General features: G+C 42.2%; 1 protein-coding gene across 4 annotated transcripts in view; it reads right to left on the reverse strand.

Annotated features, from left to right (window-relative positions):
• Positions 1 to 1,922: 1,922 nt before the first annotated feature.
• LOC103677172 (olfactory receptor 10H1) overlaps positions 1,923 to 17,533 on the reverse strand; it is a 33,203-nt gene continuing 17,592 nt past the window's right edge. For 3 of the 4 annotated variants that reach the window (XM_040629128.1, XM_040629126.1, XM_040629127.1), the window contains exon 5: positions 1,923 to 2,881. In XM_040629128.1, the coding sequence (XP_040485062.1) occupies positions 1,923 to 2,881 (959 nt within the window). Of the gene's footprint in view, positions 2,882 to 8,383; positions 8,486 to 17,533 lie in introns of those variants that run through there. The other variant, XM_008706409.2, reaches the window with a different exon arrangement.

The raw sequence follows: 17,533 nt of genomic DNA on the forward strand, positions 1-17,533 counted from the left end.
TAGTTGTCTTTCTCTGCTTGACTTATTTCGCTTAGCATTATCTCCTCCAGTCCCGTCCATGTTGCTGCAAATGTTGTGAAATCGTTCTTTTTGGTGGCTGAGTAATAGTCCATTGTATATATGGAAAACTTTTTTTTTTTTAATTTTCTTTATGAGTAATCTCTACACCCATAGCGCTGGAACTCACAACCCCGAAATCAAGTCAAGAGTCAATCAAATCTTGGGGCACCCGGGTGGCACAGTGGTTAAGCATCTACCTTTGGCTCAGGGTGTGATCCCAGCGTTCTGGGATCGAGCCCCACATCAGGATCCTCCGCTGTGAGCCTGCTTCTTCCTCTCCCACTCCCCCTGCTTGTGTTCCCTCTCTCGCTGGCTGTCTCCATCTCTGTCGAATAAATAAATAAAATCTTTTTTAAAAAAAAGTCAATCAAATCGGGGCGCCTGGGTGGCTCAGTCGTTAAGTATCTGCCTTTGGCTCAGGGCATGATCCCGGTATTCTGGGATTGAGCCCCACGTCTGGCTCCTACGCTGGGAGTCTGCTTCTTCCTCTCCCACTCCCCCTGCTTGTGTTCCCTCTCTCGCTGGCTATCTCTCTCTCTCTGTCAAATAAATAAATAAAATCGTTTAAAAAAAAAAGAGAGAGTCAATCAAATCAAGAGTCACATGCTCTACCAACTGAGCCAGCCAGGTGCCTCAAGGAAACCTTTTTTAATTGAGATATAATGGACACATAACATTGTGTAAGTTTAAGGTGTACTATGTGTTGATTTGATACATTTATATATTGCAATATGATTACTACTCTAACATTAGCTAATACCTCAATCATGTCACATAATGATCATTTCATTTTTGTGGTGAGAACAGCTAAGGTCTAGTCTCTTAGCAACTTTTATGTTACTGATACAGTATTGTCCATAATCACTATGCTGTGGGTGGGACCTCCAGGACTTATTTATCTACTGGGTGCAAATTTGTACCCTTAAACATCTCCCCAATTCCCCCTCAGTCCCTGGTAACCAACAATTTTACTCTGTTTTTACGAGTTTTTTTAGGTTTTCCATATAAGTGATATTATACAGTATTTGTCATTCTCTTAAATATATATATTTTTGACAAATTATACATACTATGTAGTATGGTCAACCTTAAATCCCCCTTCATGCCCACAGGGAAGTGTTAAGCCTGTCTGATCATGAGATATGCTTTTATCCTGGACTCTGTACTCATTGTATCTCAACAAAGAGCTCCCCACCAGCCTGTGTGCCACATCACTCTCTAACACAATAGGTGATTTCTCATGGTGGGATTTTTCCTTGAACTGATTGTGGAGACTTCTCTGTCTCTCTGCAGCTGCTCAAGATGTGCACTTGAAATGCAGAGATTTCCTTTATTTTTTCTGTGAGTCTGCTCTATTTACTATTCCTAACTGCTGTTGCACAGATATGTGCAATGCCGAAATTTTGGGTGCTTTGCTCTCCTCTGTTATTATCTGGCTCAGTCTTTTGTAGCCTTGCAAAATCCATGTTGTAGGTACCCATTGCTGCCTAGTAAAAGGTGGGGACCTGACATCTTCCATTTCTCTTCATAATATAGATTAATGGTCATGGGAGTAATTAGACCACCCCAGCTTCTGGTAGGAGAAGAACAGATCCTAGGTTTGATGTTGCCTGATAAAATGTCCTGCGGCAGGTAAGAATCATGAAATCTGATTTTCCCTGTGTGTCATCATCTTATACATCTTAATACACTCTTAATGTTGATTAACCATTGTGTGTATATTTGGATGTTGCCTTCAAGGGTCCTTGTAAACCTTAAAGCATCAGATAAATATAGGTTATTACATGTTTACAGGGTGCCATTTCTAATGGTAACATCTGGTAATACAATTTAGTTGTTTCCAAGTAATTCTTCCCAGATCATTATATTTTTTCTGGGTAGACTTTGCTGAAGAAGGTCTTCTTTATGGCGGTCTTCAGCTCCTTGTTCCTAAGACTGAAGATGATGGGGCTGAGGAAGGGCGTGAGGATTGTGTAGGTGATGCCCATCAGGGTGTCTCTTTCCAGAGACTGGGGAGCCTTGGGCTTGAAATAGATGACAGAAGCAAAGCCATAGTGCACGACCACCACAGTGAGATGGGATGCACAGGTGGAGAAGGCTTTGTGCCGGCCCTCAGCAGAGGGGATTTTCAAGATGGCAGTCACAATGAAGGCATAAGAGAGGAAGATGAGGAGAAAGCAGCCCAGCAGGGCGCTGATGCATACCAGGCCCACACCCAGGGCCACTATTGGTACATCAGTTCCACAGGCCAGCTTCAACAGTGGTGGCATGTGGCAAGCAAAATGGTGGACCTCATTGGGTCCACAGAAGGTGAGATGGAAAACAGCCATGGTCACCACCAGCCCCATGACCGAGCCACCAACCCAAGACCAGGCCACCAGGCAGGTGCAGCCACGGGGGCTCATGAGCACGTTGTAGTGCAAGGGGTGGCAGATGGCCACGTAGCGGTCATAGCCCATGACGGTGAGCAGGAAGGAGTGGGTGAAGCCAAATGTGAAGGAGAAGAACATCTGGCTGGCACAAGCCGCAAAGGTGATGGCGTGGCGGATGGAGAGCAGGTCGGCCAGCAAGCGTGGGATGATGACCAAGGTGTAGAGGATCTCGGAGATGGACAGGGTGCACAGGAAGAGGTACATGGGTGTGTGCAGGCCACGCTCGCTCCAGACAGTAGCCATGATGATCAAGTTCCCCAGCAGCGTGAACAGGTACATGAGCAGGAACAGCAGGAAGAACATCAGCTGAAGGTGGGGGAAGGTGGAGAAGCCCACGAGGATGAATTCAGTCACCACTGAGAAATTGCCTCTCTGCATGAAGGCTGTGCCTGGGGTGAAGTGTGACAGAGAGAGGTCAGCCACTGGATGGAGAATGGCTTTCACCATACTTGGACCTGCTCAGGAGGCTGCCCCTGATCAGTGACAGCTGACATTTGCGAAAATTAGTAGAGGGAAACCTCACTAAAATGCACTGGGAGGTTTCAGCAGGGAGAACTCTCACACCCTGCCCCTCCTGGTGGATTACAAACCTGACAACCAGACAGGAAGAGGTGGACTTGACCTTGGGCATGGATACTACTCCCGGCCCATTAAAGCTCTCCCAGTGAGAAGCCAATATACTTTGAATTCAGTTTTTTCTAATGGACTTTTTATAACAGCCTTCCTGCCTTACCCCTTTTCTCCTTAAAAAGTCTACTTCTCCTTCGTTCCACCAAGCCTGCCTTTGGTTTTTCAGCAGCTTGTTTGTGCTGGATTGTGATTCTCTTTTATTACCAAATAAACACATCTTTTGTCAGTACAATAACTGGTGGTTTTTATTTTTAAGGTTAACACACTGATTGAGTTCCCATTCTGTGCCTCTGATGATTTCACCCTCATTAATTTAGTAAGGGGAGTGCTGTTTTTATCACCTGCGTTTTGAGTATCTTGAGCATATTCATTGAGAATATTGGTGTGCATAGAGGTTGGGTTACTTGCTGAAGGTGAAGCTGTCAAAATGGCAGAACTAAGACTTGAACCCATGGCTGGCTATCTCCAAAGACTATGCCTTTCACTATCCTTCTGGGTTGCCTCCCAAAATGAAAATGTTCCTCCACTGGACCTTCCAGCCATTGTCACTGTATTCTCCTACTCCCTTCTGAGAAATCCTGTTCTGCCCATAGCCTCAGAGACCCCAAGATACCCCTACCCCATGGCTACAACTGCTTGGACCAGCTTGCCCCTCTAACTTAAAACAAGTCAGATTCTTCCTCTGGAGTTACCCATGCAGGAAGTCAGAAGCAGGAGGCTGAGTAGAAATAACCTTCTGGCTGTTTTCCAGCTCCCATGAGGCATGTCTGTATGTTCTAAGGCAATGCAACATGGCCGTCAGACAAAGGGACATGGGAGCCAGCCAACCTGAGTTTGAATTCTTGTTCTGCCTACTGTGTAAATGTGAGCAAGTTTCTTCAGCTCTCTGTACCTCCATGTTCCCCTGCCTACTTCAAAGAGTTGTTATGAGAAATAAATGAGTTATTCTTAAATGTGACCTGACACAGAGCAAAGCACTACCTATGATAAATCGATACACGAAGTGAGCAAACGTACATTGTCTGCAATCAGGAAATAACTTCAATTTAATGAGATTTCAATGTCTCTTTATGAATAACTTAACCATTTTTAAATGATCTTCTTTTTATTAGGCAATATAAAGTTTAAAAGGGCTGTAAGCCACTAATCTGCTTTCTGTCTCTTATTTACCTATTCTGTACACTCATCTAAATGAGATCATACACTATCTGGCCTTTGGGGTCTGGCTTCTTTCACTCAGCATACTGTTTTTGAGGTTTATCCACTTGTAGCATAGCGTTCTGAGAACTTGGTTGCTTTTTGTGGTTGAACAATAGTCCACTGTTTGGATAAACCACATTTTGCCTATTTACTCACTATTTAGTGGACATTTGGGTTGTTTCCACTTTTTCACTATTGTGAATAGTGTTGCTATGAATATTCATTCTTGCAGATGTTTAAAGCATATCAGTGGTTGCCAGGGGCTGGGGAGGGAGAATAGGGAATGACTGCTAATGGACACAGGGTTTCCTATGGGGATGATGAGAAAGTTCTGGAATTAGATAGAGGTGGTGGTTTCACCACACCATGAATGTGATTAATGCCCCTGAACTGTATTCTATAAAATGGCTAAAATGGTAAATTTTATGTTATAGTATTTTACCACAATAAAAAGATAGGGAAAAAGTGGTCGGTGGCCTTTTAGGTGGGCACAGGTCCCTGATCAAGCCCTGACAGGTTGGTAGCGAGAAATGAAGGGGGCGGCGGTTACATTGGTGACTAGAGGCTGCATTCCCCAAATATCACCAGTTTCCAGAGTTTCTTGGCTTCCTTTCCCTGGAGTCCCTTGCATCCTTGCTCCACTTCTGGGCCAGCACCTGCCCATAGGTCCCCAGGACCGTAGCCCCAACAACCCCCCCCCCCAGTCACTCTGAGATCTCAGAGGGGTGAGTCAAAGTCAATTATTTGGAAATTAGAACCTCCAAGAAGAGGCTGAATGGTTGAGACCAGGGTCATGGGAATTGTGCTCACAAGCCTCCAGCAGCTCTCCTACATCTAATGCAAGCTTTCTCAACTGTGGGACTCTTGATTTTCAAGGCCAGATCATTCTTTGCTGGGGGTGGGGGGAATTCTGTGCCTTATAAGTTGTTTGGCAGGAACCTTGGCCTACCAGCCCCCGCTTAGTGGTGACAACCAAAAATATCCCCAGGCATCGCCAGTATTCCCACGGGGGCAAAGTCAACCCCAGTTGAGAGCAAGGATCTGAATAGTGCAGTTGCAATTCCTTGGCATGTTCTCTCTGCCCCAATCTTGGTTCCTTCCCTTCTCTGTCTATCAAATGCCTATTCGTCTTTAAGATTCAGCTTAAATGTCATCCTGGACATTCTCTTCCCAAAGCAGATTTAGTCACTCGTTCCTGCATGCTTCCAAAACAAAGACTCCTGAGTGAGTTTAAAACTCCTGGCTCCTACTTTATCATGATCTTCATCATCATGCATCATGCTGGAGATAAAACCGTCTCTGGCACTGGATTTTGAGATCTTGATGAGAATAGCTACCCTTTATTGGATGTATTCTATAGACCCAGCACCTATGCTTATGCATTTTGTATTAAATCTTTACCCCAACATTATAAGGATGATCCCCATTTTATAGATGTGGCAGCTGAATCCCACAGAAGACACATCACTTGTCCAAGGGACTGCAGCTCTGGAATAAGGAAGCCAGGATCTGAACCTACATTTGAATGACCCTAAAATTTATCTCTTCCTAACCTCTCTGTCATACTCACCACTTACTGGTGGCTATTAATGAATGTCAGAAGCCACTCCCAGGACTTGGGAGATGTCAGTTTCACCATGCTGGACCATTTACACACTCCCTCCCCATATCAGTTAAGATCACAAAAATCCACATCCATGAAGAAAGAAAGGGAGAGGACGTATGAGAAGACAGGATGTCACCATGTCCTGGGGGGGTGGCCCAGAGCTCTATATACCACCCTCTGGAATGATGGAGATGCAGAATACACCTAAAGAGGTGTGCCTGTTCATTCTGGAAAAGGCAAAACTATGGAGACAGCAAAAAGATTGGTGGTTGCCAGAGGCTCAGGGGGGAGAAAGGAAGGATAAATAGGTGGAAGTCTGGGCGGGGGGTGGGGGGGGAGTAAGCTGGTGAACTGTTCTGTATGATACTGTAATGGTTGATACATGACATTGTGCATTTGTCAAAACTCATAGCATGTACCACACCAACGGTGAACCCTCATGTAAACTGTAGACTTTTGTTAATAATAATAATGTGTCAATATTTGCTCAGCAACTGTAGCAGTGGTACCTCACTAATGCAGGATGTTAAGGGGAAAACTGTGCGCGGGGGGTCTATAAGAAATCTCTCCATTATCCGCTCAAATTTTTTAATATTTATTTTATTTTCTTTTTCTACTTTATTTAAATTCAATTAGTTAACATATAATGTATCATTAGTTTCAGATGTATTAAGGAGAGCACCTGATGTAATGAGCACTGGATGTTATATGCAACTGATGAATTCTGCTCAATTTTTTAAAAGATTTTTTTAATTGATTTATTTGAGAGAGAGAGAGAGAGAGAGCATGAGTGGGGGAGCATGGGGGAGAGGGAGAAGCAGACTCCCCACTGAGCAGGGAGCCCGGACATGGACCTATCCCAGGACCCCAAGATCATGACCCAAGCTGAAGACAGGGCCTTAAGGCAGATGCTTAACCGACTGAGCCACCCAGGCATCCCTCTGTTCAATTTCTTATAAACCTAAAACTGCTTTAAAATGTGAATCCTATTAATTTTTTTAAGTAGAACAACAACAACAACAACAACAACAACATACAACCATGATAGGTATGGGTCCAGGACAGGAGAGCGGGGGACTAAATTTCTCCTGGCATTGATTTACCAGAACACCTGGTGAATTCCTCTGTAGATAAACCAAACTGGCCCAGAGAGAGAGAGAGAGAAAGAGTGTGTGTGTGTGTGTGTGTGTGTGTGTGTGTGTGTGTGTGAGAGAGAGAGAGAGAGAGAGAGAGAGAGAGAGATCTGGCTAACTGGAACTTAGAGGAAACCATGGTGGGGTCAGCTCCTGCCCATTTACACCCCTAGGCCTGGGTTTCCTGACTTCAGCATTAGGGACTTTTGGGGCTGGATCACCCTTGTGGTGGGGACTGTGTGTGCATTTCAGGATTGAGCTGCAACACTGGTACCCATAGACGCCAGTAGCACCTCTCAGTTGTGATAATCAAAAGCATCACATGGTTTCACTTACATGTGGAACATCAGGAATAACATTGAGGATATTAGGGGAAAGAAGGGAAACCAAAGGGGGGGAATCAGAGGGGGAGATGAGCCATGGGAGACTATGGACCCCGGGAAACAAACTGAGGGTTTCAGACGGGAGGGCAGTGGGGAGATGGGGTAGCCTGGTGATGGGTATTAAGGAGGGCACATGTAATGAGCACTGGGTGTTATACGCAAACAATGAATCATGGAACACTACATGTACTGTATGGTGACTAACATAACATAATATAAATAAATAAATAAATACCCCCAAAAAAGTATCTTTGCATATTACCATATGTCTCCTGGGGAGCAGAAGTGCCCCTGGCTGACAGCCACAGGCTAAGTCTGTCTTGCTTCTCAGATCCCATCTTGCCTCTCAGGCCCCACCTGTCTGCACCCATCCTGTCTCTCTCTTAGTTAAACTGTTTGATTTCCCTTCTCTGCACCCTCTTTCCCACTTCAGATATCTCCTACCTGCCTTGTCTCTCCCTCTCTTCATCCTTAATTCCTCACCATCACCCCATCTGTCCCTCGGGCCTCCCTGATAGTTTATACCCCTGGAGGTTGCTGGAGCCTCTCTATCCTGAATCCTCTTATCTCTGTCTTTTCTTTGCCTCTCCCTGATCCTTTACCATTGGTTTCTGGGCAGGACGGAGAGGGGAGAGGTGAAAAGTCAGACGGGTATCCTGGGTAACTTTGAGTGGCAACTCTTCTGTCTCCGTACCTCCATTTCTCACCTATCCAATCAACCTCCCTCATAAGGAAATGTGTGCTCCAAAAAAGGTAATGCCTGAAAAGCTATCATCACACTGTCTTGAAGCTACAAGTGGATCCCCACCTGCTGCCCCCACACCATAGACTGAAGTTGAACAACGGTTTGTATAAACAGGGTGACTTCACTGAGTCCAGGACAGATGCCATTTCCCCAGGTCTCTCCTAGTCAGGTGGAATGTGTGGAAGGTGACTCACCCAGGGTCGAGGCTGTGCATCCACCTCTGCCTCACTCCAACAGCAGATCCTTGGTTTGTTTTGCTCTGCAGGTGAGGGCTGAACAGGTGAGTGCTGGACTGCAAAGCAAGGAGTTACTGCCCTGAGCATTCCAGCTGGGTAGGTGTGGGGGGGGGGGTTACCTCAGCCTGACCGCCATTATTTATGCTGCCTCTGCTCCCTACCTGCCTCCTTCTCTCACTGTGGTCCTACTGCTTCTGCCTCTGCTACAGGGATGCCAGGACCCCTTGGGATCCTGCAAGGGAATCAGAGAGACTATGTCTTCACTTTCCCTCCCTCCCTGCCTGCCAGGGGTGAGTCAATTACTTGAGCTTCTCAGGGGCTTAAAGCAGAGTCTAATGCTCTGCAAATTTGGGATTTGGGGCCCTGGAATCTGATGTTGACAGGAGAGTAGCCCTGCATGGGCCACTGGGGACAAGGAGTCTGCCTAACATGCCCTCTCGACCTTCATCCTTCCCCATCCAGGTCACTTGCACAATTAAATGTCTTTTAAAAGATTTAAAACATTAAAAAAAAAACAACTATTTGTTATTAAATAATTGAAATGCCACAAATAAGGCTAAAAGTCATGCAATGGTCAGCCATGCAATTGTGATGGTGAATTTGATGGGCATCCTTCCAGACCTCTGTATGCATGTGGCATGGGAACAAACATAAAATAAGATTATTATTATGAGTTTGTGTTGTGGTTTAAGGTAGGTATCTATCTGTAACTTTATTTATTTATTTATTTATTTTTACTCAACATCACAAAGTGAAATCCACGTTAGTTTACAGAGACCAAGGTTTCTGGACCTTGGGAGTACTGATATTTGGGGCTGGATTACTCTTCATGCTGGGGGTTGTCCTGTACATTGTAGAATGTTCTCTACCTGCTAGATGCCAGTAGCCTCCCCACCCCAGTCATAACAAAAATGTCTCCAGATATTGTCAAAATCGCCCCTAGGTGAGAACCACTGCTATAGAACCACACCATTTTTATAAAATCCATTATATTCAATTTTATGAATATGCACAATATATACTTAACTGATAGACACCTCAGGTGCTTCTAATTGTTCACTGTTATTAAGGATAATGCAAAACATATCTTCGTATGTCATTTACTACCACAGGCACTATCAAATACAAACTAAGTAGTGAGATGATCAGGTCATAAGATATATGATTCTTAAATTTAAGAAGAATTGCCAGTTTAAACTCCCAAGTGGCTGTGCTAATTCACATTCCCAACACCTGTGTGTCAGAGGATTTATTTCCCCACACCTTCACTAATGCTTGATTGTGTAAAACTTAATTTTGCCAATATGGTTGCCAAGTGGTCTCCCGTTGTGGCTTTAATTTGCATTTCCCTAATTACTAGTGGGGTTGAAAATCTCCATTGGTTATTAATCACACGAATTTCCTCTTTTTGATATATCTATCCGAAGCCTTTCCTTATTTTCCTGTTGGATTATCTTGTTCTTACTGATTTGCAGGCATTTTTGAAGAGATTCTAAATGCTAATTTTGTCTACCAATTTTTTCCTTTGCCTCTGTTTCTTTTTTAACTAATTTTTTTATTATGTTGTGTTAGTCACCATACAGTACATCCCAAGTTTTTGATGTAAAGTTCCATGAGTCATTACTTGCGTATAACACCCAGTGCACCATGCAATACCTGCCCTCCTTACTACCCATTGCCAGCCTATCCCATCCCCCCCCGAAACCCTCAGTTTGTTTCCCAGAGTCCATACTCTCTCATGCTTCATTCCCCCTTCTGTTTACCCCCCCTTTCTTCTTCCCTTTCTTCTCCTACCAATCTCCCTACTTCTTATGTTCCATAAATGAGTGAAACCATATGATAATTGTCTTTCTCTGCTTGACTTATTTCACGTAGCATTATCTCCTCCAGTCCCGTCCATGTTGCAGCAAATGGTGAGAAATCATTGTTTTTAAATTTTTAACTTTTTAAGGGACCTCCACACTGTTTTCCAGATTGGCTGTACCAACTTGCATTCCCACCAACAGTGTAAGAGGGATCGCCTTTCTCCACATCCTCTCCAACAATTGTTGTTTCCTGCCTTGTCAATTTTTGCCATTCTAACTGCCTTCTGTTTCTTATGCTTTACTACTCTTCCTGTCAGAAACATTCTCCATGGTTTCTTCTTTTTTTTTTTCATGATTCATATTTTTTTATTTAAATTCAATTAGCCAACATATAGTACATACTTAGTTTCCAACATAGTGTTCAATAATTTATCAATTGCATATAACACCCAGTGCATATCATCCTTAGTTTCTTCTAATGCTTTTGTATTATAGGGTTAGGGTTGAAAACTACCTCTTATAGATTTTCTGTTTCTATAAATAAAGTTTTGTTGAAACACAGCCATGCCCATTCATCAACTATGACTATTTTTGTGCTATGGGGGCAGAATTGAGTAGTTGTGACAGAGATAGAATGACCTGCAAAGTTGAAAATATTTACCATCTGTCCATTTACAGAGAAAGTTTGCCAGCCTCTCAAACTTTAATCTACCAAAAAACAAAAAAATACTGTGCAAACATTTCAGGCTGGATTTCAACTTATTTTTTAAGATTTTTTTTTTAAAGATTTTATTTATTTATTTGACAGAGAGAGAGACAGCCAGCGAGAGAGGGAACACAAGCAGGAGGAGTGGGAGAGAAAGAAGCAGGCTCATAGCGGAGGAGCCTGATGTGGGGCTCAATCCCATAATGCCGGGATCACGCCCTGAGCTGAAGGCAGACGCTTAACCGCTGTGCCACCCAGGCGCCCCTTTTTAAGACTTTTTTAGAGAAGTTTTAGGTCCTTAGCATATTTAAGAGGGAGGCAAAGAGATTTCGCATATACCCCTTGCCCTGCATATTCATAGACTCCCATTATCAGTATCCCCCACAAGAGCGGCTCGTTTGTTACAGTCAATGAACCTACATTGACACGTCATCATCACACAAAATCTATAGTTCACATTATGGTTCACTCTCATTGTACATTCTAAGGGTTTTAACAAACGTATAATGAGATGTATTCATCATTATGGTATCATACAAAGTATTTCCACTCCCCTAAAATCCCTGTGTTCATCTATTCATATCTCTCTCCCCCTCCAACCCCTGGAAGCCACTGATCTTACTCTCTCCATAGTTTTGCCTTTTCCTGAATATAATGTAGCTGGATTCATACAGTCCGTAGCCTTTTCAGATCGGCTTCTTTCACATACTGATAAGCATTTAAAGCTCCTCCATGTCTTTGTAGGCCTGAGAGCTCACTTCTCTTTAGTGCTGAATAATATTCCATTGTCCGGATGGACCACAGTTTATCCATTCACCTCCTGAAGGACATCTTGGTTGCTTCAAGTTTGGGCAATTCTGAATAAATCTGCTATAAACATCCGTGTTCAGATTTTTATGGACCTAAGTTTTCAACATCTTTGGGTCCATACCAAGAAGTATGGTTGCTGGATTATATGGCCAGAATATATATAGTTTTGTAAGAAACCGCCAAACTGTCTTCCAAAATGCGGGTACTATTTTGCATTCCCACCAGCAGTGAATGAGAGTTCCTGTTGCTCCACATCCTCGTCTGCATCTGATGTTCTCAGTATTCTGGATGTTAGCCATTCTAACAGGTGTGTGGTTGTAGTAAGTATTACAATGTAACATTCTAACAGGTGTGTGGTTGTAATAAGTATTACAATGTCTAACTAGTGTTCTAACATGAGTTAATAAATAGTCCACTTTTTAAAGTGCCACTTTTTAAATTTAAAGTTACTTATATGTGAATCTGCTCCATTACTCTTATTCTTTTCCACTGTTTTATATGTCTATTCCCATACAATATAATGCTGTCTTAAAAAATTATTTTAGTAATATATTTATAGCATGGTATTTATCTTTGATAGTAACAGTAGTTGTAGCAGTTAACAATTACTAAGATTTGATCAGTACTTGCTCTGTTCCTGGTACTCTTCTAAGATTTTAATTACATAAACAGGTATATATGTGAGTCATCAATTCTCACAACTCTATGAGCTAGGTTCTCCTGGCATCCCCAGTCTCCAAATTTAAGAAACAGAGGCATAAGGAGGTTAAATAACTTGGCCAAGGTCTTTAGCCATGAAGAAGGGGATATTTGAATCCTCCATATTGTTCTCATCTCTAATTTTACCATCTGTTCCTAGTTCTTTTTTTTCATATTTTCATCAGATATTCTTGCACATGTACATGTTCATGTGAATTGTGAACTAGAATTTCAAATTTCATGTTAAAATTTTTATCAGGTTTTTATCATTTTACAGATTAACTTAAGGAGGGGCTTTTTTTACATTATTATAACTTTGGTATCTCTCTCCATTTATCTAGAAATTCTTTTATGTTCATTAGCAAAATGTTATAATTTCCCCCATAAATGTCTTCCTCATTTCTTGCTGCTGTTATAGTTAGATGCCTCATAAGTTTTGTTGCTTTTGTGAGTAGGATATTTTTTTCCTATTATATTGTGTTCATGAGGTTAATTATAAAGGAAAGCTATATTGTTAGTTAATTCTCAAAGCTTTCCTAGATAGATAATCATTATTGGCAAATATTGACAACACTGATTCCTCCTGTCCAATCCTTATACCTCTTTTTTGTTTTCTTGTTCTAGTGCATTGTCTAGGTCCTCCAGTACAATGCAGAGGAGAAATAATGATAGTGGCCATTCTTTTCTTTTAATTGAGATATAATTGACATATCACATTATATTAGTTTCAGGTGTACAGCATAAGGATTTGCTATAGATATATATTGAGAATAGGCGTTCTTATCATTTCTCATGTTAATGGGAATCCTTCTGTATCTCCCCATTAGGTAAATTGCTTGATTCTTTCAGTTCTCTACACCTGTGTGCAGTAGGCCACATCTTTTAATGTCCTCTGCCCCTTCTTGGCAGACTCAAACTCTATTTGCTGTATTTCCTGTTATAAACTGTTAGTGGTTAAAGGTAGAAGCTTGATTGGATTCAGTTTCTAATTCTTTTTTTTTTCAGTTTCTAATTCTTAAGCAACATTACTTCATAAGGGGTGTTGTGTGTCTTCTATTGCTTCATATCAGGAGGAATGTAATGTCTGACAGACATGCATTTAGTGGTACTAGGATTGGTCAATGGATTCTGATGTGTATCTGGCCTATTCATTCTACTTTCCTTTCATGGAATGGTTGAAGCTTTCATTGATCATCATTGCCTAGGAGACTAGAGCTTTTATTACAAAAGGAATACAGTCCCTGCTAAAAGCTGTGCCTAGCAGGACTGGGATGGGAGCAATTGCCAACCTTTTCCTGGTGAGTCCAGAACATCTGGGCACAGCCACAGATTCCTGTGTGAATGAGGAGGGTAAGAATTCAGCCACATGTGGTCCTACTCATAGGACTGACAATACCCAAGAAACCTCATTCCCTTATACCTAGGAGGAGAGGGGTTTGTTTAGATCTGTCAACTTGGAGACTTCATCTTGGGCTTGGTCCAGTCGAAGGCTATCTTATGAGCTGTGTCCTTCCAAAACTCATATGTTGAAGTCCTAATCCCCAGTACATCAAAATGTGACTGTTTTGAGAGGTAGGATATTTATAAAGAGGTGGTTAAGGTAAAATACGGTCATATGGGTAGACCCTAATTCAATATGACTGGTGTCCTTATCAGAAGGGGAAATTTGAACACAGACAGATACAGAGGAAAGACCATGTGAACACGCAGGGAGAAGATGGCCATTTACAAGCCATGGAGAGAGGCCTCAGGAGAAACAACTCTTCTGACAACTTGGTCTTGGAGTTCGAGCCCCCAGAGCTGTAATAAAATAAATTTCTGCTATTTAAGACACACAATCTGCACTACTTTGTTATGGAAGCACTAACAAACTAATATAAACTGGATGCAGACTTGGAGTAATTGTCTCAGCTAACTTCTCTATTCCCTAGGTTCCCCATCTGTGCAATCAGGATTGTGAAGCCTTACGCCCTAGGAAGGGCATTTAGAGCTCTGCCTCTAAAGCCCTAAGCATAGTATGTGACCCATAGTGGGTACTTAACAAAGGGGGTCTCTATTGTCATGAGAAGAACAGAGATGTGTCACTCAGGGAGACTAATAGGTGATACTGAGAATAAGAAAATTATGAGAAGGGCATCTCAGTGGCAGGAAGAGAATAAACCAAGGGGGTAACCAAGACACTTGTATTTCCCATCACTCCCTTGCCTGGTTCATTTCTACCCATTTTTCAGGCCTCAGGTTAGATGTTACCACCCCCTACCTCCACACTCTCTGATCTGGGTCAGTTGGCCCCTTAAGCTACCAGAATGCCCCCATAATTTGCCCTTCACTGATCCATCTGTATTCACAAATGTCTACCAACTTGTCATCTCTCCTACACGAGATTGGGTCTGCTTTGTTCACCAGGGGTCCCCAACCTGTACCATGATGCCTCGTGTAGTGAGTGCTCACTGAATACACACCACTGCCAATGTCAGAGTTTGCATTCACGGGTGGAACTTAGCAAAACTGTGTAGGGATAAAGGTTGCCTTCCCTTCTGTTATCGTTCTGTTACACTTTTAAGTGTGCCTGGCGCATCCTTGACCCACACCCCTGGCACAGAGGTAAGAAAATAAAAAAGGTTCTAGGCAGTGTTTTGTTCCTTTCCCGCTTCTCCTTCGTCTTGCCTCCCCCTTTGTGGAACTTCTGATTCTTGACATGGCTCCTACATTCATGAAAGCTCAATGCACTCAGCCAGCCATGGCCTTTGTCCTATGACTGGGGGAGTTTGGGCAGATCTGTGCTATCTCCATGTGGCAACATCTAATACTTACACATCCCAATCTCTCTCCTCACCAGAACTTCTTTTCTGGTGTCCTAGTCCCTCAAGGTCATGACTTTTCACCATACTAATTTATACCAAGGTATGAATGGCTGTCTTTGGCATAATGGGCTGGCACTTGTATTTATCAGGGGAAATTAATATCTTAACTCAAAAAAAAAGTGAATCCTGGGGTATTTAGACACACTGGAAGGATCTATAGAAGTAAGATATGAGAGCATGTGAACAAATTAAGGCCTTAAAAATTTTGGAGGGATTTTAAAGATTAGGAATGATAAGGATGTGTTTGACCTGAACAATTTGCATCTTACCTGTTGCGGCAGCACATAAAAGAACTAGTTTGGGTTTAAGGACATACTCACACTAAGTCAGAAATAGCCGAATATGTATTGAGCAATTATTGTGTGCCTGGCACCAAGGTATAAAGATGAATGAAGCCAGATGCCCTCCTCCGTGGAGTACACAGTCTGATGGGGAAGGGAGATCATTACCCTGGAGAAATCCAGAATGTTAAGTGGGACAGGATTTGTTCACCAATGTTCAGTTTTGGCAAAACTTTCATTTTCCAAAGTCCAGTAAGGTGATAAAAACAAACATCAGCAGATACAGTGAACTTGTTGAAAGGATTATCTCAAAAATAAAAATAAAGCAGCAAAAGTTACATTCAAGGAGTCTTCATCGTTCCTTTCTGTAAGCCCTCTCTTTAAAAATAAGCACTTCATATCTCTGTCTGGCACAAAGCTGGGCATTCATTCTCAGAAGCACCATACAATCTGTTTTTACAAAGTTGGTGCTTTCTTCCATCCAAAAATCCTCTTACATCTCATGAATTGACAAAACCTCAAATTCCAGGGGTTTTTTTTTCCAGTGTCTTATGACTCCATTAAAAAAGAGGTAAACTTGTGATGTCTATCTTTTTTGAGCCACAGAAATCTGATTTGTCCAGTGCTTATTATGCACAAAGTCCTTCGACAGGTGATTTAACTTTTATTTGATAGAATTCTGGTGACCACATGGAGAGATGGGAACCATAACAGACTTTACAGGTGAGAAAACAGTAGTGCTAAGACATGAAGTTAACTAACTTGCAGCAACAGGCTAGAAGGACAATTGAACAGCCCCCACTTTATGAAAAAGAAAACTCACACTCAAAGGGAAAGTGAACAGATAAAGAGACATGCAGCTTATTCATGAGCAAATGGAGAATTTGAACCCAAATCTGTCAGAAGCCAGATGCCCCACACCATCGTGAAATCCCAGTGTTTTGCTCTTGACTCAACATGGGCAATTCGTCTCATTCAGTATCTCCCATTCCTCAGAAGACAAAAGTCGAGGTGTTGGTGAGGATGTGGTGATGAGGTAACCCTTGTGTACTGTTGCTAGGGATGTAAATTGGTCAATTATTATGGCAAACAGCATGAAATTTCCTCAAAATGAAAACAAACTGAGGGATTCAGAGGGGAGAGGGGTGAGGGAATGGGATAGGCTGGTGATGAGTAGTAAGGAGGGCATGTATTGCATGGTACACTGGGTGTTATACGCAACTAATGAATCATCGAACTTTACATCAAAAACCAGGGATGTACTGTATGGTGACTAACATAATATAATAAAAAATTATTATTAAAAAATAAATAAATAAAAAATAAAAATAAAAACTGACATTTCTGATTAAAAAATAGATCTACCTTAAGATCCAGCACTTCCACTTCTGGGTATACACCCAAAGGAAATGAAAATGGAATTTCAAAGCGATATATGCACTCCTCCATTTAACATATCATTATTCACAATAGCTGGAATATAGAAACAACCTAAATGCCCATCAGTGGCTGAGTGGGTTAAAAAAATGTGATATATACAACAGAATATTATTCAACTATGACAAAGGAGGATAGCCTGCCATTTGTGACAACATGGATGGACTTGAGTACATTATGCTAAGTGAGGTAAGCAGACAGAGAAAGACATGCACTGTGTGATATTACTTATGCCTGGAGTCTGAAAAATACAAAAACAAAAACAAAACAAAAAGCAGTGGTGGTTGCCAGGGGAGGGAGGGTGGAGGAATAAGACTGGTGTTGTTTAAATTGTTGGAGAGGATGTGGAGAAAGGGGATCCCTCCTACATTGTTGGTGGGAATGCAAGTTGGTACAGCCACTCTGGAAAACAGTGTGGAGGTCCCTTAAAAAGTTAAAAATTGAGCTACCCTATGATCCAGCCATTGCACTACTGGGTGTTTACCCCAAAGATACAGACGTAGTGG

The sequence above is a fragment of the Ursus maritimus genome, unplaced genomic scaffold (genome assembly GCF_017311325.1).
Source record: "Ursus maritimus isolate PB19 unplaced genomic scaffold, ASM1731132v1 scaffold_14, whole genome shotgun sequence".
Taxonomy (NCBI): domain Eukaryota; kingdom Metazoa; phylum Chordata; class Mammalia; order Carnivora; family Ursidae; genus Ursus; species Ursus maritimus.